This window comes from Emydura macquarii, unplaced genomic scaffold (genome assembly GCF_026122565.2).
Source record: "Emydura macquarii macquarii isolate MOO-44397 ecotype Brisbane River unplaced genomic scaffold, CSIRO-AGI_Emac_v2 contig_1253, whole genome shotgun sequence".
Taxonomy (NCBI): domain Eukaryota; kingdom Metazoa; phylum Chordata; order Testudines; family Chelidae; genus Emydura; species Emydura macquarii.
The window spans coordinates 46,113,592-46,138,220 of record NW_027131390.1 but is presented as its reverse complement, the minus strand read 5'-3'; the positions used below and the strand labels follow the sequence as shown (position 1 = coordinate 46,138,220).

General features: G+C 45.9%; 1 protein-coding gene across 13 annotated transcripts in view; it reads right to left on the bottom strand.

The window, feature by feature from the left end:
• Positions 1-24,629, bottom strand: part of MLPH (melanophilin) — an 80,210-nt gene that overhangs the window by 14,183 nt on the left and 41,398 nt on the right. For 12 of the 13 annotated variants that reach the window (XR_010919791.1, XM_067548663.1, XM_067548664.1 and 9 more), the window contains 3 exons: positions 23,197-23,360; positions 10,806-10,994; positions 3,273-3,467 (listed from right to left, as the gene is read on the bottom strand). Coding sequence is in view for 12 of the 13 variants with exons in the window: in XM_067548663.1 (XP_067404764.1) it covers positions 3,273-3,467; positions 10,806-10,994; positions 23,197-23,360 (548 nt within the window). In the remaining variant the exon portion in view is untranslated. The remainder of the gene's footprint in view (positions 1-3,272; positions 3,468-10,805; positions 10,995-23,196; positions 23,361-24,629) is intronic. The other variant, XM_067548673.1, reaches the window with a different exon arrangement.

Below are 24,629 nucleotides of genomic sequence, written 5' to 3'. Positions count from 1 at the left end.
GTAAGTACTAATTATCCAGTCAGGGAAGAGAAACATACCATGTGCCCTATGTGTCCAATTAAACCTGAAAATCAGAGTGTTGTATATTTGTAACTAACTGAAATTATCCACTGAAGCTATCTGTTAAATCATTTCAGTGCATCATGAGAATCAATCTGTTGATGGACAATTAAAAAACTCACAGAGAAGTTACTTTACAAACACGAATTAATGCTCAGAACACCCAGGGTATGTAGATGCAGGAGGGGAAATGACCTGCCTAAAGAGGCAGTAGAAGTCTTGAGAGTGTGGCTCCCACCCCATTCCTGTTGCTTCTGAACAATCTTGTTGAGCAGCGTACATGCCCCAAACTGTTTTCGAAAGCACCTCAAGTTCACGGCACCACCGGCTGGATTCCCTCTTTGTGGGGAAGAATTCAAAGATGGAAACTGATGTAAAGAGTCCCACTGTCATTGGGATGTAGCATTTCATTCAGAAACCGAGTGCGAATTTCTGAGAACGTTTTGCAGCTGTATTTGTAGGAATACACTCTCTGATGAATGATTGAAACACACACAGTATAAAAACCACTCCCAAACACAGAAGCAGAATCCACCAACCCAGACCCAATTTTGACCACTAAAACTTACCAAACTATCTACCAAGGTCAAAACAAATGACTTGAATTTAACAATTCTACTCCCAATAAAGTGATCCATTTCCAGTACACTATAACAGTACTATACGGCATTACTTATTACAAAACGCTGCGTGGGAGATGCTATGCACTAGTAAAATACAAACGTACAAGCTCTACACACACTTGCATAAACCTACAACGCCATATTAGCAACAGACTGATCATTCTATTCCTATTCATAAAGACATTTCCCCCACTCCACTACACACCACACTATAAGAAATCTTATACAACTTGGACAGAACATACTCCATGAGCCCTCTTCAATCTTTACTACACTTTGATCCTTAGTGCAGTTAGTGGAAAGACTCAAGTTGACTCCAAAGGACTTTGGATCAGGACCTTACAAATATAACATCAACAATATCCACCCATCAGCACATTCCCATTGCAGAACTGGACATGGGGGCAAAATAAAGGTTGGGTGGTTGGTGGCAATTGGTAGGGGGTGAATGAGGGACATTTTAACCCAGACTTTCCCACGACTATAGAATCCATCGAGCAACTATTTAAACCGAGATGGTGTAAAATAGCCACAGGAGAGGAGACTTGTGCTAATGGATCAAAGTTGGGCTTCTCTCCTGAGGAAGTGTGTGTGTGTGTGGGAGGGGGAGGGGCACGAGTGTGACTGTCTGTGTGTGTTGTTAGTTACGCCTGGGTGGGATATAAAGTAGTAGAAGGTTGAGGTCCGTGATAGGGAGACTTTTCCCCATCCGAAACCTTGGTTCAGATCCTCAGCTGAGAAGTGCTTGGGGCAGCTTAGGAGTGGTGGAGCAAAGATGGCTTAAGGGCTGCTCTGGCAGTTGGGGGTTGCCAGGGCCCATGTCCTCTTTCACTTCATTGACTATCTATACCATTTTAAAGTGGATAACAGACTCAGCCTTTCCCTGACTTCCATGCCCTTTCTCAATGGCCCATGGGCTCCTATACCGTCGTCACCCACTCATCAACCTGCCATTCTCCTGATGGAACCCTTCCTCCCACCTCTCCCAGAGTTCCTCTCCCCTCAGCTTGAGAATGGACAACTTAGTAAAACATTCACAAGGGGCTATTGGTGGGAGGCAGTGGGAAAGTGTGGCAGAACGTATCCCTGTGTCCACACCCTACACACCACTGTAATAATCTTTGTACAGTGTATGCCTTGTGAGCTATCATTTGAAAACTCACAATTTGCTGGTCAATACTGTCCTTATAAAAGATGTGTGACAATGCTGTATGTGAAGTTATAAGATTCCACTCTATGGCGTTCTTAACACATGTTCCAAACTAAGGCCGGCAAACAGGTCTGGCTCAAACAAAGCAATGTGTGCTCTGCTTAATTTGCATCTTAGTAGTAAACAGTCATCAAGCAGGAAGGGAAACAAAAGAAGCTCCAACAGGTGAGGAAAAAGCAGCAGGGAGCATCCTTCCGTATAAACTCTCTCTCTCCTGAATCTCAGCTGGAAATATTTTCCAAGAGGGGGACTGAGGCTGTAAAAAGGAGGGACAAACACTCCCAGGCATCCCCCCTGCCCATCAGTTCTCTGTATCAGAAGGGACAAAGGAAGAAGCCACTGAACTGGGGAAAGGGTCCTGGCCTAAGAAGTTTGGTCAGTAAGACTGTTACGAGCATGTGATGAGAAAGCTTTGCTTTGAATTTAACAGTTTGTTGGGTTAAGCCCCAGTTGCTGTTTATCTTTGTTTTTCTTGTAACCATTTCTGACTTTTATGCCCCATGACTTGTACTCACTTAAAATCTCTCGGAGTTAATCAACTTGTTTTATTATTTTATGTAACCCAGTGTGTTTGAACTGAAGTGCCTGGGAAACTCCATATGGGGCAGCAACTTACATGCATATTATTTCTGCTAAAGCCATAACGGGCTCTGTATGAATTTGTACTGTCCAGGAGAGGGCTGAGCAGTACAGAATGTACATTTTGGGGGGGAAATCTAGGACTGGTGGTGTGTAGGGGCCACTCTGCAGTATAACCGAGGCTGGTAAGAATCAGGTGTAGCTGGCTGGCTGCAGCACACACACAGACATAGGCGGGAGTGACTTACATGCTGGCGGCTCTTTGTGAGCGGTCCAGGCTGGAGGCGACAGCAGCAAAGCAGTGTAAAGGGCACCCCAGGTTAAACAGTAGGGGTGACTGACAAAGCTACTCATTACTCTGGACTGCACCCTGGGTATGTCACGGAAAGGTCTGCGTTGTATCAGTGAGGAATGGAAAGTGTCAAAGGGAGTGGGGGGGTGGTTGGAGTCTATCAGAAGCATCTTGCTTGGAGACAGCCAAGACCTGAGAAACTCTCATCCCACTGTACTCAGTCAATGTTCCCTTTAGTCTACAATAGTGCTCCTCCACCTTTCCCATCCCAGTCTAGCTGGGCACATTCTCCCCATCCCCAAATTGTGCACCGCCTGGGTGCAGCAGGGTGGGAGGGATTCCCCTGGCACCTGATTCTCAAGGCCCCTGGAGGGGTCATTATCCTTGGTTTAGAATCTTTGTTTTAACTCTTACATGTCCAGAGCCAGGAGCTTTAACCACCCAGGGCATTTTGCTGTGTCCTGCACACTCAGTGGGGGCCCTGCCTATGAGCAGCAGGGAGCCTTACATTTTCTTCAAGTTTTCGACAGGCTTCGCCCACCTCCATCCCGTCTTTCAGCCTGGAAGGCTGCCCTGCAGGGAGAGGAGAAGCATCCTCACACTGGCCATTTCCATTCAAGGACTCGTGCGTGGCTCTCTCCAGGGCATTGATGGCTCTCAGCGCTGTGGCTGTGATGTCACACAAAACCTGAGCCGATGACCTCTGTGAATGCCAGACACAGCCAGAGAAAAAGTTATGGTACCACACACATGCACGCACACACACAGCTGCACGAACGGGGGAGAGGAGGTGGCACAGAAAGAGGAGCTGGGAAAGACACAAGAGCTGTAATTAAAGGGCTCCCATTGTTCCATAAGGGCTCTCAGCCGGAGATGGAAGTGGCTTTTACGTTGCGCTTTGATCTCGGATCATACCTAGTCAAGTGCGGCTGTGACAAAGGAACCATCTCAGAACGCCAGTGAAGAGCGCCCATTAGCCGGCAGCCTGCACATAACTACAGGCTGCAGGAGAACGCTGCAAGAGGGCGGCTCTTGGCCTTGCTGGGTGTTTGTACAGCACCTAGCACAAGGGGACTTTGATCTTAGTTGGGCTTTTTAGGCGCTGCATAAGGCAAACATTGATGCTATTTTTTTGCTTGTTGTGGTACACAATATTACTGCAGTTCTCCCACCGCTGCAGTTGGAAATACCCAAAGTCAAATTCAGCTCAGTTACACAAATGCAACAGAGCAGAATTTGGCCCAGGTGTTGGCGGTTTTTGAGTCAAATTGAAGCTGTCGAACCAGCTTTTTGATAACAGCCACAGCCCTTCCTCCCCTCTGTTTTCCCTTCCTTGCAACACTCCCTCATCTTCAAAATGCAGAAACAGCCTCTGGGAGCTACTTGTTCCATTGATGCTGGTCTAGCCAGCCATCCAATCTACAAGCACTTACATGAGAGATCAATGGAGGTAAAGTAGCAACAGGAACAGCTGAGTTAGGGACATAAAGTCCTTATCCACTCAGGTGCCAGTCAGACATTTGTACTAGCAGAGCTCTGAACATGGGACTTTCCAAAAGTTTTCAGGGGGGGATGCGGGGTGTGTGGATTCCACAGAATTATGGCTTTAAAAAAAAGGGGGGGGTGAGATAGAATGAGAGAAGCATAATGGCAATTCCTTTCCTTTCCTTGTCTCCGCTCACAGGGGATTATTATTAATTATTGCATTGAGGAGGCCCAGTCATGGACCAGGGCCCTATTGCGCTAGGCGCTGTCAGAGCAAGGTACATGGCAATGGTAAGGTGTCTTAAAACTCTAGAAGCCCATTTCAAATGGTTCAAGTTGTTCTGCGCTGTAAAGATCCATATGACAATGTTCCTAGCCTCCACCCAAGAGAAGGAGAGGGACCTCCTGGAATGGCCAGGGTTAAATCAATACAGTGCACATTCTTAAAGGAAACTCTGTGGGGATCTCAGCGAAAGCCCGGGCACTGGGCCTTTCTGAACGGTGCAAGCTGGAAACGTCTCAGCTAGCCCTCATAATATGTAAGAGACCAAACCAACCCTCCGCCATCCCAGGATACAGACATCCCCGGACGCTGCACCTCTCTAGGAGAGCAGTTAAGAGGGAGAATTCCTTTTCCTCGGTTCAGAGTGCCAGTGTACCAATATGTGAACCCTGGTGGAGCTGCAGTCGGGAGGAGAGGAAAGTAAGTTATAGCCAGTTTTATATCTGCAATATACTATCTCATACTCTGCTTCCCCCTAACTACCACAGCCACACAGTGAGCCAGTGCCTGCATAGGAGAACTCTAAAGACCAGCAAAGATACTGCAAGGAGTGATGTGCATCTCTCAGAGCTGGTACTGAATTCAGAATAGGGGTGGAGGTCAGGGGGATCCTACTCGTAGGGCACAGTGGCTAAGAGCAGAATCGGACCGGCTGTGATTTGGATGAGGCCATCAAACAGAGGCCCTGATGGCCTTTGGTTATGAAGGGTCCCATGATGCTTTTCATAAGAGCCAGGATGTGATCCTGATGTCCTGCCTAAATTCTGACCCGGGTAATTACACTCTGCCTCTACGGATTCACGCAGTAGCTACGACTGGCATTTTTTTCACTGCTGTGTAGTGTGGAGCAGCTGCTGCGTTTCGTCCTCGTAGAAGGCGTGCAGGTTGTACATAAATGCACCCAGTGCTTTGGGGCGAGCGGCGTTACAGGTGACTGGAATGATCTTGGCCATCATTACTGGGCAGTCTTTACCCTGACTATACTGTGTTTGGCTGCTCCGCTCTCTCTCTAGTCAGGCTATGTCTTTGCACCGGAGGTGCTGTGGATCAGGCATATCCCTGTCCGGAGACACTGCATACTGCGTGACGCCCGCCATTGCAGGTGGCTGTGAGCTACAGCACAGAGTGGACAGAAAAATCTCCTCTCTGCAGATCCCCAGAACCGCCCCCACAAGAGGGCAGTTCTGGCAGGAAGGGGGCGTGGCCAAGTGGTTGATCAGTACATCCACCCACCCGCTTTCAATGGCAGGTCTCCTTTGGCTCCTCCAGTGGATTTTAAAGCTGCGCCCCAGGCAGAAACCCCGAGGAAGGGCATGGGGCAGAAATATCTCCTGCACTCCCTCAAGCTGGAGCAGCAGCCTCGCTAGCACAGGCCTGTGTTCCTTACACCCCCGAGCTGGTGAAGCAACTTGGGCCCAGTGTCTCGAAGGGTGGAACAGGTCTGGGTCCCGGGAGAGACTTGGTTCCAAATAGCTTAGTTGGCCCCGGGGTGAACGCACCTGCCGGCTGTCCTGCGCTGGTTTGGATTAACTGCTGACCCTGGTGTATTTTGGTTGGCAGGCCTGTAACGAAAACAGACAACAGCCAGGAGGAAGGAGGGATGTGTCGATAAGGCAGTAGGCTGGGACTCAGGAGATCTGCGACAGACTCCCTGGGAGATGAGTTTAGGGTGGGATTTGCAGGGAGCTGAATTAGGCCAATACTAAGTGCTCATTCTGCTCATCTCTCTCTCCGCTCCAGTTCCCCATCTGCAAAATGGGGATAATCCTACCTTTTTCCCACTTGCTGTCTGATCTATTTAGACTGCACATTCTTTGAGGCTGGGATTTTCTCTCACTATGTGCATGTACAGCACCTAGCACAAAGGGGCCCTGACCTCAGGCAGGGCCTCTGTGCACCACTGGAATACAAATACTTAATAACAGTGATGGCTGTGGCCCATCCATAGAGGCAAGCCTCCATGCTTTGCCTCTCCTCCTTGCATGGCCTTGGAAGAAAAGCCTTTATTACTTCCATAACCCATTAAATGCGTGCGAATGTGCTGCTGCTGCGGTCCCTCCCCGGCCACCCCAGGAAGCTGGCACTTGCATCAGGTTGTTTACTTATCTTGCCTCTATTTTTCATTTGAGACATCTGCTTCTCAACAGGCAGCCCAGGGAAGCGGGTGGCTGGCTGTTATTTCCGGGATCGGTTCCTGGGGCTGTACACTCCCCTTCCAGCCTCTCCCCCAGCTGTGTTCCCTGATGCTACACGCCACTGACTCATCAGGCCACAGCTGCTTTTGGTGGGCAGCCCTGATAAGTTGCAGAAAATGTTCCTTTCTGCCTCTTTACCTCTGTTGTCCTTGCTGTATCCCAGAGTAGTGCAAGATCTTATTAACTGGTGGGTTTGAATGCTGCACAGAGAGAGTGTTTAGCCTCTAATTGCAACATACGGCTTTATGGTACAGTGGGCCTGATCTTGGATATCAGCGCTGACCAGATTTTGTGTGGACAGGAAAAGGCATATTATTTCAGCACTGCCAAAACTTACAAGCAGCTCTGCCGAGAAGCACTGTCAGAGCAAAAACAACAAGAGTGCGGTAGCACCTTAAAGACTAACAAATTTCTGCGGGCATAAGCTTTCGTGGGCTGCAACCCACTTCGTCAGAGCTGCATGATAAAGTTTGTACTGTGCCTCCTTGTTCCTGGATCAAGCTAGTCAATCCTGTATTTTGATACAACTTAAAAACAGTAAAAAGAAATACAGCATGCTAATCCCTACTAATAACTTCCTAGATACGCTGGGGATAGATGCAATATAAATACCACAGGCAGAGACAGACCAGTGTGTTTGCAAGGACAAGCCCATTTCCTGGAATATCACTAAGCTGGGAGGTGGCTAACTGTCCATTTGTTATTTTATAGTGTACCTGTGGTTTGAGACAAAATCTGTTTTCCAAGTTGCTTTTCACAGAAAAAGGCGTCTGATTTTATGACAGTTCCTTCCTTTTATAAGACTTTTTATGAGCAGACACGGGGTTCAAGAACAAACCCAGATCCAAACACAGGGGACACTTGAAATGCAAACCTGGATCAGGGTTTTGCAAATGGGCCCCACTGTCTTTAGAATAGACTAAATCAAAACCATGATTTAGATCCATCTGGATTTTGGGTGGGTTTTTTTTTTGTTTTTTTTTAAGTCCAGATCCAAATGTTGCAGCTTGAGATCAATTTTGTTCCAGAAGGACACAGAGTTTTGTACCAAGAAAGCATTTTCTAAATATCTGTAATGAACGTCAGGGGAGAAAAAGCATACACTCTGTATCTGCTACTGCCCAGTTTGTCTACAAAATCCCTGCATTAGCTTCTAATTCAGTGCTGCGAAGTTCCTGGGATACCTTGGCTCTAAGCATGGAGCCAAATTCTAGTCTACAGCCCAGATTCTGTATGTCCTAGCCACTTTGTGCCACTGGTATTTGGCCTGACTTAGCTACCTGGGAATTCCTTTGCAAAGGGGAGCTCTCAGTTTGCTTCTTCTATGTCAATTGCCGCTGGCTCCCCCACCCAGGGGTTATGGGGGCATGTTGGGACTGAGATGCGCCTGTGTTTGCCAATTCACGACTGGTGTTCGGTCTCACGTGGTTGTAGCCAGCTGACAAAGTTAGAGCAGACCCAAAGCTGCTTTTATTTATGCTCATGGGCCCGGGCCAGTGCAGATGCGTGAGACTGTGGGAGGTGTAACCTGATCCCTGAAGAGAAATCTGGGACTCTGTTAAGTAGTTTTCTGGCAAACAGCCTTACAGCATAGTGTGACTAAGGGAACAGCAAGCTTTGCCCCCAAAACTGCACGCAGGAATCACGTGAAATGCCAGCTGTCCCCCGAATTTATCTTCAGCCCTGGACTGACCTTCTCTCAGCACATGCACGCACAAACTCAACACATGTGCCCCATACAGCTGCTCACCACTACACTGAGTCATCTTCCTCTCCACAGCCAAGTGTCTTCTTTCCGGATTCAGATGAACAAAGATAAAAAAGGGCCCTCGTGGAGAAATAAAAGACTCTCCGATCACGCAGATGAAAGCGGCTTTGCACAAGCAGTTATGTGCCACCTGGCCCAGCCTCGCTCCTTTGATAGCAAAGCTGCTCATTAAAAGGAGATGGGGTCAAAGTGCACAAAAACAGCAGCAGAGAGACCCGGACAAAGGAGCCATTAAAACCCAAAGGAATGCTGACCTCTCCGCTTTGTTCTAATGGAACACCTCAGAAGGGAAGAACAGCGAGTGCGAGGCCTACAGAGTACACGAGGCACAAGCTCTTTCTTCCTTTAATTAATATTTGAATCACCTCCGGTTCTTTATGGGCTGTCAGCAACTACTCCTCACCAAAGTGATCAACACAGAGCTACTGAGTCATAGAATTTAGAGATTAAAAAAAGACCTGTGAGCTCTGCTCTTTGAGGAGGGCCTGGGCGGAGGGGTGCTAGCGTATTAACAGCGCTGGACGCCTTTGTCTGCCGGGGCTTTTCAGTTTAGGAAGAACCCCCAGTGGATGTTCTTCCTGGAGACCTCTGTCTCCGGTGGGTAGAAGTCTGGGAGTGTCTCTGCATTGCCCTGGCTCCGGTGCTGAATAGAACAGCTACTTTCTCAGTGTGAAAAAGCGATTCCAGTCCACGATCTAGTTCAATACACAGCAAAGGACTAGGAAGGGCTTATTGCAAAACCAGTCTGGGGCTTTTCATCTCTGATGCACCCCTGTACAGCATACACTGCAGGGCCAACATGGGGGCCCAAATCCTGAGCCCAGTGTCGGGTGGGCTGGACTCTGGGTACTCCTCTATGGGGACTAACAGCTAGAATAGTCTAGGCTGGCCTCCCCGAGGGAGAAGAGGATTGAAGGATCTACTGAGCCATAGGTCCTTGGGCCGTGCCCAGCCACCAGCCCTTCACCTGCTGGTCAGACATGGCACACAGGGCTGTGGCAGACATGATCCCCGCATCCAGACCGATTGCCCAGTGGAATCTCTGCTCTAGGAGCATCCACACTACCAAGGAGCAGCCTGGATTTGCCTTCAGTGCCCCACTGAGATGGCACCATCCCATGCCCAGGGCTCCTGTTCTTCCACTGGCAGCACAGGACACAACGCAGCAAGGGAGGCCAAACTCCAGAATCACCCTCTGCCCCCTTTGCGGCCCGGTGGCAAAAGCTACTTGTGACTCTTGGAAGGGCTGCTGCGGGAGAAGCGGACAGGAGTAGTGGGGCTACGTCCCTGGATGCCACTCAGGACATGTCTACATTGCTAAAAAAACACCCCGCAGCAGTGCATCTCAGAGCCTGGGTCAGCTGATTCAGGGCTAAAAATAGCAGCTTGGACGTGCCTGCTCCAGGACTCTCTCCCACTCACTGGTTGTCAGAGCCCGGGCTCCAGCCCCAGTGGGAATGCCTATACCACTCTCTTTATCCCCATAGCACGAGAGCGAGTCAGTTGACCTGACACAATTGGCATTATCTTAACCCACCTGGGCTTGCATGAGTTGGTGCTACTGGGGAAACCAGATTCCCCTTCCAAAGCCATGATCCACGATGCTGCAGACAGCTTAAATGAACATCACCTGGAGAGGCCTCCAAGGAACTGGAGTTCCCCATGGTGCACGCACGCAAAATGTTCACCAAACCTTCTGTACTTCCACCTGCCCTCTGCATCAGAGGCAGGGAAAAAGATTTCCCCACATTTCCCTTCCTGCCCCGGAGGCGCGGAGGACTTTGTACCCTCATCGCTAGCGCTTTAGCAAAGCATCTGCTGTTCTCAGCAGCCCAGAGGAATATCTTTGTTGAGTAGAAAGCATGCACCCGCTGTGAATGTCTGATAAGATTTAGAGTTTCCTGGCTGCAGAATGGTTTGTCTGAAATGTAGGCTTCTAAGCGATCTGTGGGCTAGTTTATCAACCACCCTAAGTCATGGGTTCTCAACTTGGGGCTCACGAAAGGTGGGTTGGAACCACCCTGCACTTCCCTTATTGGTTACGGGACAGGGAAGGGGAGGTAGAGGGGGGATGCATGTCCCAGTGTGGAAAAGGCAACCCAAATGTAAGCCTCCAGCCTGGTTGAACAGTCAAAGACCTTAAGTGCCAGCACCGAGTGTCCAAGATGGTATGTAGGAAAAGCCAATAGGTACTTGACTGTGGTGCAGTGATAGGATATTAAGAGCAGAGGGAAGAACAGGAACATAAATAGAAACATGGAGAATGGCACGTGAACTGTACTGAGTTTTAGATAGTAGGACTCATGCTACCTGATGAGCATCACAAGGCAGGTCACTGCTGGAGGAGCTCATTTCTGGTTTTGATTCGTCCTCCTTCTTTTCCTCCTCTTCCTCAGAAGAAACTCCTTTGTCACTGATGTTGCTGGCTAACTCTTCCAGCTTCCTCTTCAATTCCTCTTCTTCCACATCAGGATCGGTATGGGACTCAAAGGCTGGTGACTAGAGGTAGAAAAACAAGCAATTCTTAGTCTTTTGGTGTTCATGCCATTTGAATGTTGTTGGTATTTTTAGGCTTCCGGTGTCATTTCTAGGCTAGCAAAAGGGTAAAAGCGAGGGTTTATTCTGTCACTGCTTAAGCAAACCAGCTTGTGCAGTTGTAATGCAACACTCTTGGGTGGATTATCGGGTGCAGAATTCAAACCCAGGACCTCTGGATCTAAAAGAATAAGCCTCTACCTGAGATGGCTGTGCAGACTCAAATATCTCTGTGATCCAACCACTAGAGTTGGAGAGAGAGCACAGTGTGTGAAGGTGGGTTACACAATCACCACTTAGCACTTACCACTCAGATTCTCAAACAGCCAGACCCTGCAGTCTTCCAGTCCACACACCTCCATGAGATTTCACGTGCAGTATAGATGATTTTCATATCTACTTTCATGTAGTTTAAGGCCATCCCTCACAAATACAAGCTGGAGCACACAAGAGGTAGGTTGTATCCCACAATAAGTTAGCGTGGATCCTCTGATGGAGCTAAGAAGTGCCTGCTGCAATCTGATCCTGACCTAAATATGCACCAGCCTGCTGGTAACTTTGAGCAGCCTGTCCTAAATAAATTACCTCTGACTAAATCGGGCTGGCTAAAAATTTTCCAGCAAAACTTTTTGTTTTAACAGAAAGTTAAATTTTTGACTAAACAACATTTTTGTTGCAAAAAGTGTCTGCTTTCTGCAGAAGATTTTGATTTTTTTGTCAAAAAACTGCAATATTTTGGCTGAAACCCAAAATATTTTGAATTGGAAATGCTGAAATATGATGCTATCACTAAACGCAGCATGGCCATAGGCTCCCATGATGCACTGCTTCTCTTCTTCAAGAGGGAAGAGTGTGATGCATCATGGGAGATGTAGTCTGGCCTATCAAGCAGAATGGGAGCATGAGGAAAACAAACTACATCTCTCATGAGGCACTCTGGAAGTATTTCCAAATCAAAATATTTTGTTTTTTGACCAAAATATTTTGCTTTTCAAATTTGTGCTTAAAAAAATAAAAAATGTCCACCAAGAAAAGCTAGTTGAAAAGCTAGTAAGAAACTAGAGCGAGTTGAAAGAGCTAGTTGAAAAATAGTAAGTAATCTTCTTTGATCTAGACATGCACCACATTTAAATCTTGGATCCAAGCACCCCTAAATTTTGATGACATTTGGATCTGAAGAAAGCGCAAAACTTTTCAGCTTGAACCCCCCCTTTAATTTTAAACAGAGATAAATTACCCTCATTCAAGCCAGGCCTGTATGAATCTTTTAAATTATTTTTGTCCCTTCTACTGTCAAATGTATCAATAACTGCATGATCCCAAGTAAAGGAAACAAAGTGCGTAAATATTCTACAATTGGGAACTCAAATTAGCACTAAGTGAGCTACCTATGCACCAGCTGATTCAATGTCACAACAGAATTCCAAATTAAATTGACCTTTTCCCTTGAGGGTATGATGATAGTCATTGAGACAAGGGCAATCACATGGAAAAGACAAATGTCCATCTCAGTTAGAATCTGCTATTCACAACACAGATTATTACATTTAACGTAGCTATTGATTTCTGTGTAGTAACCACGGAATTCTCATCCATTCTGGAAGCATTTACACGCATATAGGAACACTGCTTAGACTAGTATAAATAAAACCGTCTTGTTCGTGCAGAGAATGAACTGACGTGGAGCTAATTCAAACTCGTCAGACCACCGTTGGCATGTTTGATATCCATTTAATTTCCATTATATTCAGTTTTCTGATGAGACTCACAAGCTAAAAAATGATAGGTCTAAAAAGGCTAAAATAAATGGTTAAAAAGATGAATCATCTGCCACTTGAAAATCACGTTAGCCTTCATGCTGCTCCAGGGCCTTTCTTTCAATGGAAAGACGCACCCTAGCCAATCAATGCTACATCTGCCTTGGCAGAAAGTTCTGTTCCTCGTTCAGGCAGTTTAGGAAGCTCCACAGAGACTGAAGCTTGTAGGAGGGATGGGTGTTGGTGTACATCTGGGTCGGACAGAACTAAGCACTTTGAGGAGTTGGGTTATACGTTAGTTGGTCTATTGGTGCAATAAATACCCTAGGATTTAAACAAACTACTTCATCCCTGTCCTTTTAGCCACCACTTCCGTGGTGTGCAGGGCATCCTGACTCCCTGGGTGTGTCTACACTGCAGTTGGGAGATGTGATTACACTGTGTGGGCACCAAGTTAGCTTTAATCAGGCTAGAATGGGCGCAGCAGAATAGGTGGTGGCCCAGGCTAGCCCCGCCTGACCACAAGCCTGCCTGGCACCCTGGTATGTACTTGGGCGGTAAGCAGTGTAACACCTCCTGACGGCAGTGTAGACACGTCCACTGATGCAGCTGGTGACACTTTCCACCTCCTAGATATACTTTCTGTCAACAGAAGCACCTCTTCTTCCCGAGTGCTGTACAGCAGATTTCTTGTCTATTGTCTGTGTAACTGGGGGAAGCCATGTCTCCTGCCGACACAATGCAAGCTGCTTCAAAGGACTTTGAGGAGACTGCAAAAGGAGATATTTTCTCCTGTTGCACACAGCCCCCAACTCGGCACTGTTACCTCTTCTGAGTGCACCATGATTCTTTCCTCCAGACGATTCAGCATGCGTTCAATAGCTGACATGCGTTTGTTGAGTTCAAATATCTACAGGAGAGGAGAGAGAAAGGAATACAGTATAGAACAGCTCCCACCACCAGAGTGAGAATACAGTACAGGGCAGATCTAATCAACACAATAAAGAATATGGCATAGAACAGAGCCCATCACCGGTACCACTGGTTAGGCATGAAATACAGAACAGATCACCGTTAGAAAGACAGTGGGTGAGGTTTTCAAAAGAGCCTAAAGGAATCAAGAGTAGAGCTGGGCACAATTTTTCAACCTAAACTTTTTGGTGAAAGAAAAATGCAGATTCGGGTTGTCTGAAACATTTCAAAATTCATGTCAATTTGATCACATTGTTTTGGTCCACTAAAAAAAATTAGAAAAAATTGAAATGTTTTGTTCGGTTTGATTTTTCAATTTGAAATGACTTTCATTTCCAAATTTCCATTTTAAAAGATTTAAACAGTTTAAAAAAAAAAAAAGCCACCTGCTCTTAATCAAACTCATACTTTTCCCTTTGGGTTGAACTTGGCATTTTGTTCAACTGGAAATGATTTTTTTCCCCCAATGTCTCATTTTGCTAAAAATGTTTTAAAAATTTGTTTTTGGGTTGACCCCCAAACCATTTTCTCCCCTTGAGTTTCCAGAAAATTGCCAGCAAATCACAAAATCAGTTATTTGTATAGATCTATCTGTTAAGGGAACAAGTCAAGGAGTTTGCTGTAGAATGAGGTAGGAAAAGTTATATGGCTTTCAAATTATATAGCTTTCAAATGGCCTCGGACTTGTTCAATCTGAATCTTCATGGATTGGATATGACAGTGTCAGAGAGAGGGTAGGACAGCAGGGTAGCTTGCCTGATGTAGAGGTTGCCTAGTTGTCAATCAGGGCATTGGATGGTCCTTTGTGTGGCTGGTGCTCCCTGAGCCAAGTTCCTGACACTGCAAAATACATGCGAAGTACTCCAGTGGATGTGCTGCCCTTCTGCTTTTATGATGTAGACACTGGTCTGTCATTGACTGATATAATCAATCCATTATTATTGCCCCTAGGCCAGTGACCAGCATCAGAAAAGAAAATCATTTTATGGTCATTAACACACTGGGAGAGATTCAAGTCTGGGCTAGCTTCCATTTCCTATTGCTAAATCTTTCAGTCAGCTAGCACTCCATTAACCCCTCTGTAATGCACCAGTGGAAATGGAAATACTTGAAAGAAGGTAACTGTTCTCCATGACAATTTTTGAATGGAAAGCCAAACAAAGAAGTGTTTCCTTTGAAATTTTCTGATTTTTTTCAATTAAATTCAAAACATTCAAACATTTTTCAGTTTTTATTTATTTATTTATTTATTTGTGGGTGGTTGGACCAGTGAAGAAAAGCGGGGTGGGGGGTTGGCAGGGGGAGAGAGGCAAAGCAGACAACTCAAAACTGGAAAAGCAAAGACAAATACTTTTTGGATTTTCAAAAGCCAAGATGAAATTGTCCATTTAGTCAAAAAACTGGAAGATTTAAAAGGAAACCAATGCTGTCTGTAAAAAAGAAAAAAATCATTTCCTTCTGTGATGCTGTCTGGATTGGAGGGTGGGAGAGCCATTTTTAATATTACTAATACCAATATTACAGCATTGCAACAAATATCGTATAGAATATGCCCTGCAAGGTATCGATGGAAAAGGCATGATTCGCTCAGATTGATAAGCCCGTTTATACGTACGTATCAGTTTTGTATTATGAGTCTCAATATGCATGGTATACTTGTATTTCCAACTTGGGCTGTTTCAGGGTGACACCCCCCAGACAAGATGGCAGCAGCACTAGGCCTGCTTAATGGCTCATCGAGGGAAGGCAGGTGTACAATGAATCCAGCAAAAGAACTGAGGGGGCTGCACCTTATGAGTTACCAGGACATGTAAGAATATACCTACGGACAGGGGACTCTGAGGCTTTTCCATGCCCTGTGCTGTGGGGCTGTGTTTGGGACAAAGGAAGTACAAGTCTCACGGCAGAAACTATAAAATGCAGCTGCATTATCTGCATCTTGTCTTCATTCCTGCTTCCTACCTCCGGATCAACTACTCCACATCTGAAGCTGTGAAACAAAGGACTGAGACCCATCCGGGTACTGGATGTACACCAGAGGGACTGTACAAGCCTGCAAAGTCCACAATTCTGCTGAGAATCTGATATATATGGACTTTCAAATCATTTGTATGTATCGGATAGCTTTGACCATTTAACATCTCTCTTCTTGTTTGTTTCTTTCATTTTATAATAAACCTTTAGTTTTCGTTACTAAAGGATTGGCTGGCAGCATAGTACTTTGAGTAAGGTCCAAACTTATATTGATCTGGTAAAGTGACTGACCTTCTGGTGATCAGAAGAACATTTTGGTAAAGGGAATAGAGTTTTAAATAACTTCTCTCTTTACTGGATTTATTTCTGATTGGGAGCCAGAGACCGAAATGCAATAAAGGGGGCTATGTATTTCTTGTAGCTTCTTGATAACCTGTGTGGGGAATCAGAAACACTGTTTGTGACTGGTCAGAGAATCTAACTTCAATGTTACCCACCAGATCAGGGTGAATCTGCCCTCTTTTTGCAGCCTGCCCTGACCTTGGCATTTTCAGGTGGGCTACTCTTGGCGCGGACGGATCACATCTTCTAAAAACCGTTTTTTAGGTAGGGAAAAAAATGATGAAAATTGTTCTAAATGGAAATGACAATCTTCTCCATGTCACAACCCATTCTCCTCAGATGTATCCCATTAAAAGATGAATGGCCAGCAAAGGAAATAATAAAGAGAAATGTGTGCATGTTTTTAACACTTCCTTCTTTCTTCTCATGTTGCTTTTGTATTTGTTAATAAATGATTAATTAGATTCCCACAAGAAGTTGGCGTGGATGCATGTGTTTAAAAGAATAAAGTCAGCTCAGCAGATGAATGTAAAAAATGGGTACTTCAGAGCAAAGAGTACTGTAATTATCATCCTTAACAGAAAGCATCTTTAGTAGCATTAAACTCACAGAGAGGCAGTAATCCAATAATTTTGAAAGTGAAGTCTCTGTAAACACTGTTGCGTCTGATGTGACTAGCGTTTAGATCACTCCAGGGGCAATAATCAGGCTGAGCTTTGTAGCTTGTCACTAATAAATTAATCTATTAAAAGAGTTGGATATAAGAGACTAATACCTGATAGTTTATGGTTTAAAGCTGAAATGCAAGAAACCTACAGGCTAAAATATTTAGCTTAGGCAAATTAAGCCTTAGGATAAATTTGCTATATTATAAAAATAAATCAGCATAAGTAAATTAACAGTAAACCTGCTAAGCTAGCATCAATGTTGTGATATGGTGAGGTTTTGAAAATAACGGCTAAGTTTAGATAATAATGTCTATGAAAGCTCAGTAGACACCACAGGATGACTGTTGGTAGCTGGGGTGAAATGCTAAAAACATCCTTAAGATAACTTGCCTGCAACTATCATGATAAAGTGATATAAACGGGAACCAACAGGTTAGCCTACCGGACATAGGGAACCCCAAAAGTAGTGGGGTATGGAAGCTGAAATAAGGAAAAGGGGTTAAAACCTTCCTAAATATATACGAATGCCAATGGGCATCAGTGTAACACATTATAAAAGTTGCATCCTGGCCTGTGTGCCTTGGGAGATGCCAGGATGATGACTGTGGGTGATGGTGAGGATGATGATGATGACTAACAATCATTTTTTCCGCAAAGGGTGATGTGAGTAATGCAAATGCTAGACATTTCGTATTGTGCTCTCTCCCCTTTACCAGACTGCTGGGTGCATATTATCTGTTTGGTTAATAATAGTAACTATGACAGAAAGAGCATTGTTTAATCTCTGTAATGCATCATTGGGTCCCACTTCTACTGATAACTTCTGTACTGGAGTTGATCTGGGGGCTGAACTCCCACAGCTCAAAGTAGGTATAAAGTAGGTATAAACCCTCACCCTGGGGTGGGCACCTAAAGTAACCCATAACTACAGCTTGACCATCCGCTTGGAGAAGGGAAATCAGCAACTGGAGTTGCAGCTAGCGAGGGACGTGAAGGGGAACAAGAAGGGTTTCTACAGGCATGTTGCCAACAAGAGGAAGATTCGGGAAAGTGTGGGCCCCTTAGAGAATGAGGGGGCGACCTAGTGACGGAGGATGTGGAGAAAGCTGAGGTACTCAATGCCTTTTTTGCCTCTGTCTTCACAGACAAGATCAGCTCCCAGACTGCTGTACTGGGTGGCACAAAATGGGAAGGAGGCGAACATCCCACAGTGCTGAAGGAACGGGTCCAAGAATATTTAGAAGGATTGGACATACACAAGTCCATGGGGCCGGATGCAATGCACCCGAGGGTGCTGAGGGAGTTGGCTGAGGTGATTTCAGAGCCGTTGGCTATTATCTTTGAAAGCTCGTGGCAACAGGGGGAGGTCCCTGAGGACTGGAAAAAAGCAAATATAGTGCCCATCTTCAAAATAGGGAGGAAAGGGGATCCAGGGAACTACAGACCGGTCAGCCTCACTTCAATCCCTGGAAAGATCATGGAGCAGGTCCTTAAGGAATCCATTTTAAGGCACTTGGAGGAGAGGAAGGTGATCAGGAACAGTCAACACGGATTCACCAAGGGAAAGTCATGCCTGACCAACCTGATTGCTTTCTATGATGAGGTGACTGGCTCTGTGGATGTAGGGAAGGCGGTGGATGTGATATACCTTGACTTTAGCAAAGCTTTTGATACTGTCTCGCACAGTATTCTTATCAACAAGTTAAAGAAGTATGGGTTGGATGAATGGACTATAAAATGGATAGAGAACTGGCTAGAGCATAGGGCTCAACGTGTAGTGATCAATGGCTCCATGTCTAGCTGGCAACCGGTCACAAGTGGAGTTCCCCAGGGGTCGGTCCTGGGGCCGGTTTTGTTCAACATCTTTATTAATGATCTGGAGGATGGGGTAGATTGCACCCTCAGCAAGTTTGCGGACGACACTAAGCTGGGGGGAGTGGTAGATACCCTGGAGGGTAGGGATAGGATACAGAGTGACCTAAACAAACTGGAGGATTGGGCCAAAAGAAATCTAATGAGGTTCAACAAGGACAAGTGCAGAGTCCTCCACTTAGGAAGGAAGAATCCCATGCACAGCTATAGACTGGGGACCGACCTGGGCAGCAGCTCTGCAGAAAAGGACCTGGGGGTAACGGTGGATAAAAAGCTGGATATGAGTCAGCAGTGTGCCCTGGTTGTCAAGAAGGCTAATGGCATATTGGGCTGCATTAGGAGGGGCATTCCAGCAGGTCACGGGAAGTGATTATTCCCCTCTATTCGGCATTGGTGAGGCCGCATTTAGAATACTGTGTCCAGTTTTGGGCCCCCCACTACAAAAAAGATGTGGACAATTTGGAGAGAGTGCAGCGGAGGGCAACCAAAATGATTAGGGGACTGGAGCACAGGACTTATGAGGAGAGGCTGAGGGAACTGGGCTTGTTTAGTCTGCAAAAGAGAAGAGTGAGGGGGGATTTGATAGCAGCTTTTAACTACCTGAAAGGGGATTCCAGGGAGGATGGGGCTAGGCTGTTCTCGGTGGTGGCAGATGACAGAACAAGGAGCAACGGTCTCAAGTTGCAGGGCGGGAGGTCTAGGTTGGACATTAGGAAAAAGTTTTTCATTAGGAGGGTGGTGAAGCATTGGAATGGGTTACCTAGGGAGGTTGTGGAATCTCCATCCTTAGCTGAGGCTTGACAAAGCCCTGGTTGGGATGATATAAGGTTAGTCCTGCTTTGAGCAGGGGGTTGGACTAGATGACCTCCTGAGGTCCCTTCCAACTCTAATATTCTATGATTCTATGATTCTAAGAGAGGGCAAAGCCGCATGCCCTTGCGTTAACAATCCAAGCAGTAGTTCTGCCGTGATAAGGCAATAATACACAGATCACAGACAGCCCTTATATAGATCTATAATGCCATTGAAAGGGCTCTTTATGGAATACCAGGGGCTGTTTGTCCAAGCTCTGAAAGTTTTAGAACAAGCTAGCCACAACGTGAAGTGAGACCGGGATAGCCTCTAGGTCCACGCCGAGGCATTCTCTCCCCCTGAGAATCAACCCCTCCCACCCAGGGCCAGATTCTGCCCTCAGTTACACCACCCCAGGGAGGTCAATGAGGACACAGCAGTGTAACTGAGTGCACAATTCAGCCCCAAGTGCTAGCGTGGGTCTACTGAGCGATTTCAGCCATAATGCAGTTATATAGAGCCATGCTGTAAAACTGCAAAGGCTCAGTCATGCAGGTTGAAGGTACAATCAGATTAGTTCTTAGGCTTTGCCCAATTTATTAGAACCTCGTATGTGGAGCACCTCCGAGAAAGTCAGGCTGGCGCAGCCACCATCAATCTCCATTAGGAGCTGTAATGCTGCTGTGTTGGCTGCACGACGAAGGCTGGCAGACAAGGGCTCAGCACTAAAGCTTTTGTTGTTCTTGTTAAATACAAACTGGACAGTAGAGGACAGCTCCTCAGATGGTGACTTCAGTGAAGCTGGGACAATTTATGCAAGCTGAGGATCTGCAGCCTGCCAAAACCTCAATTAGCCAATGAAGGTTCAGGAGACAACTGTTGTTCCCCATTTTCCCCTCAGAGGATTTTTGGCCAGATAATAGTATTTGGTTGAACAATTTTTCCTTTTAAAAAAAGAAAGGTTTATTTAAGAGGTAATTTTTTTTTCTGAAAGTAGAGCTGGCTGAAAAACAGGATGTCATTTCTTTGAAAATTTTTGCTGAAATTATCAGCTCTTTTTCCCATTGAAATTTATAATTTTTATGAAGACATCCTATACATGTTTTATTATTTAATGTATAACCAAGGACATTCACTAACTAAATTATGCGTTGAAGGAATTTAGGAAGACAAGGGAAAGCACAATCTTGATTAAAAGTAGCTTTCAACATGTAAGCCTCAGACTTAATGTTCCTAGTGTTAGATTGCACATTCATTGCACACCCCTAGACTCACACTGATTGCAATTGGTGTTTTGGATGTGCAAAAAAAGCCCCAGACATCTGCTTGTTGAAAATGTAGATTAGAAATTGGTCTGTGTATTAACCGTGCATTTATTTGTTCAAGCTCCAATGCATGCTTTTGTTTAGCGGATGAGCATGGCTTTCTGCTGAATCAACTTGCAGTTTTGTAATCTGTTTTAAACCTTCAGTACAGGAGGGAAGGGTTGGGGGGGGGGAGAAATCTAACTCTCCCACTCTAAAATAAACAACATTTGAAGCTTTTCAGACATCATTTGCTAGACATGCTCCCCTTACCATCACTCATCAAAGGTATGTGACAAGTCAGAGTGACCGATCTGACTGCAATTGGAATACTTCAAGAGCTACAAAAGAAGACGATGATCACAAAGTCGAGCAGGCTTTGTCCGCTCCTCAAGCACTGGTCCGTTCACGTGAATAAAGTCTTTTTCACGTGCATAGGAAACTATAGGCATCTTATAGAATAAATGAAACAGGCTGGGCTTTTTATTACAGCTAAATGGAGCGTGAAGGAGAACTCCATTTCCTCTTCTTGCTGAATTAAAAAAGTGTGATAGTGAAGAGGATGGAGTAGGGAAATGACTACGGGCACTGCGACTTTCTGTGTAAAAAAGGGGGACAGAGACAGAAGGATCTATTCTCTCTGTGCCCAGGCACATAATTCAGCAAGATTAATGAGCTTTAAATGTGCACTTCTAGAGCCACATCTCGTTACACTGGTACAACCCGCAATGGAATTAATGACAGCTGCCCTTCACGGTCTGGGAGCAAAAATGTGGCCCACAATGTGGCATGGGATATGAACATCTAGGTACCAGCACACCATAAAATGGTACCAGGAAAATATCTTAAGAGACAGATCCTAGACCCTGTTACGGCTCCTTTTACTACTCTGGCAATGCAGAGAGACTGCAAAACCAACTTAACCAGCTTGCTGGGGATCCTCTCTGCAGCGATGGACTCTCTGGTCCGTGTGGATCTGACAGATCTACTCCAGGCCCCACTGTTCAGGGCCCCTAGCACAGGGGTTGTGGGTGGGAGAAGAGGGTGTGGCTGGCATGCCTCTGTGCTGCTGGATTGATCCCTTGATTTCACAGGCAGATGGAGCTGCTTTCTTGATTGCATACAGTGTGCTCTCTCTGCCTTCTGATCATCCATTAAAGCGGCTAAATTATTATTTCACCGCACCAGAGCCACCCTTTACGATGACCATCTGTCTGAACCATTCTGCACGTGCTAAGTTTCAAAAGTGACAGGTTGCAGAGACTCAGCCACAGATCATACGAGTGTGACACTATGTCTGAAAGTGTCACCCCAGAAACCCCATATTCACCCGTCATATAATTATGCTATGTTCTATACAAAGTATGCCTTGGGAAGTATCATTTTAAAAGTCTTGATCTGCTACACATGAATAGCTTGTTGGATTGTATGTGCTGCCATCGGATGTGAAGTTGTGACATATTGCTGTGTATGTTACAAGAACACGTTGTGAGGTGGGAAACACCGAACCCAGCTTTTCAGGTACAATGGAGTAGCCAGAAGTGCTGATGGGCCAGTAAGGGAAATCTGCTCTCCCAACCCCCATCCCTAGAAACTTCACCAAGGAAGCAAGTACATAATGGGATGCTGCTTGACCAATGGGGGGCGTCCCCCCATGTCACATGCATAGATCTCTCCCAAGCTGGAGGAAGCTAGAAAAGGGAGGGAGTGGCATCATCATTTGTCTTCACTCCCCCCCCAACTCAACACCTGCAGGAATGCCTGGCAAGACCAAAGCACTTTTGAAGCGGGGTTGGGGGAGAGGGAAACCCAGGCTGCAAAGCAGACGCAGCCTGTGTAACAAGAATAATCTGTAAACCTGCTTGTATCATCAGACTGGGTGAGATACTGCTCATTCAAATCCTGTTCAGTATTACAGAATTTAGACTGCAGACTTATTTTTATTTCTTTGGTAACTCCCTCTGATCCTTTGCACCAACTACTTCTAATCACTTACAATCTATTTTTCTGTCGTTAATAAATCTGGTTGATAATTTTACCTAACACAATCTGTCTTGAATTGAAGTGTTAGCGAAACCTCAGCTCAGTGACAAAGACCATGCACATCCTCCCCACGATGGCAGGGCGGGGAGGTAATAAACATGTCTTGGTCAGGCTTCTGAGTAGGGCAGGAGAGGGCAACTTCGGAGTGCAAAGCAGGGAGTTGGCGTGAACTGGCTGGTGGCTTTCTATCCATTGCTTGTTGGGGAGGGGCTGGAAAGCAGCCAGGTAACTCAGCTGGGGGTGTGGCTCCACCCGCCATCAGATTGGGCGATAACAGGATCTGGAGGATCTTGCTGTTTGTCACCAGCAGAGCCCGGTGAGAGGCAAACCCAGCTGGACAGTGAAGGGGGCACAGCGCGGTACTCCATTTTCCAGGCTGCAACCTGGGAGATGCATCCTGTCCCAACGAGGAACTGGGAATGGTTTAAAATCCCTTTGTTACCTGATTTCCAGAGTGGTTTATATTCTCCTGGGATGAGGCCCTGTTCCTGCGTTTTGCATGATGGGGCTGGTAGACAGGGAACTTCTGGGCTCCCTTTACATCCTCATCGGAGGTGTCCATATCTGCGGAGTATTGGGATCGGTGCTGCTCGCTCCATGGGCTGCCTTTGGGGACAGAACGGGTTCGAGTCACTTGGGGTTCAGGGCAGGGATTATCATCTTAGGTTTCAGGAAAAGCCCATGGAAGGACAGGTGAGGAGAGGTGAAAAAGGAAATAGATTGCAACAACATTAGGAAAAAGTTTTAAACAGCTTTACAGAGTACCATGGACCGATCCAAAGCGCAAGGAAATCAGTGGAAAGATTCCCACTGATGTCAGTGGACTTTGGATCAGTCTCTAAGACCAGATGCTCACATGCATGCAAAGTAAATTACTCCATGATGCCTTATTAGAGGAACGGTCAAGCTCTTCCCTTTCCACATTGTGGCAGTAGATACTCTAACAGCAACAGCTTATTCAAAGCAAAAGTGAATGCATCCACGGCCAGAATAACCATAGCATCCCTATTTCCACCAAGACAAGCTTTCAGCTAACCAAGTTACAGGGAGCTCTGGAAAGCTAAGCTATAAAGCTCCTGAGCTCATTCAAGGGAGTGCGTCAAAAATCTATTTGTCTCAAGGGATGTTACTCGTTTTTATAACAGCAAGGCAAGACAAAAATCCAGCCCTCTAAGACGGCCAAACTTCAAAGCTCTGGCATATTGGCTAGGCTGAACTGTAAGCTCTTTGACACCTTCTTGCTCTGCGTGTCTCAGACAGAGGGACCTCGATCTCAATTAGAACCTCTAGGCACAAGCAATAAACAAACGAGCACAAGAATCTGCTGCCCTGTGACCAAAGCTGCTATAGTCTTTCTTAGACTGCTTGCAGAGCATATGTGGATCCTTTCCTTTCAGCCCACTGCATCATTTTGGTGAAGAAAGACAACTGTTTCACCAGGCCTACTGAAGGGGCTGTTATCCAAAGGTAACATTTAAGAGAGCAGATACATCTATGGGGCTTGAAACACAGTTTAAAATAATTTGAGCGCCCAGAACAAACAAGATTGACATTGCAATTTCTATGCCTTATTGGAGGCAGCGCTGTCTAATGATCAGAGCACACAAACTCTCTCTTGCTATGTATATGCATAACACCGCTCCACTTTCCAATCCGTTAAACAGTGGCTAGTAGTTCTTTGGCTTTTTGCAAGACTTAATTAAGAGACCCTCACCCAAAAGGTGCTTTATGGGGGAAAATATCGCACAATGAAAAACACTTTACAGGATTTAGGGGAGGAGGCAGGACTACTTAAGGAGACTGGCAATGGGCTAGGGAACTTTTCACTGCTGTATTTTCGGGTTCAAATCCAGCCCAGGTAGTTGCTGACTGAGC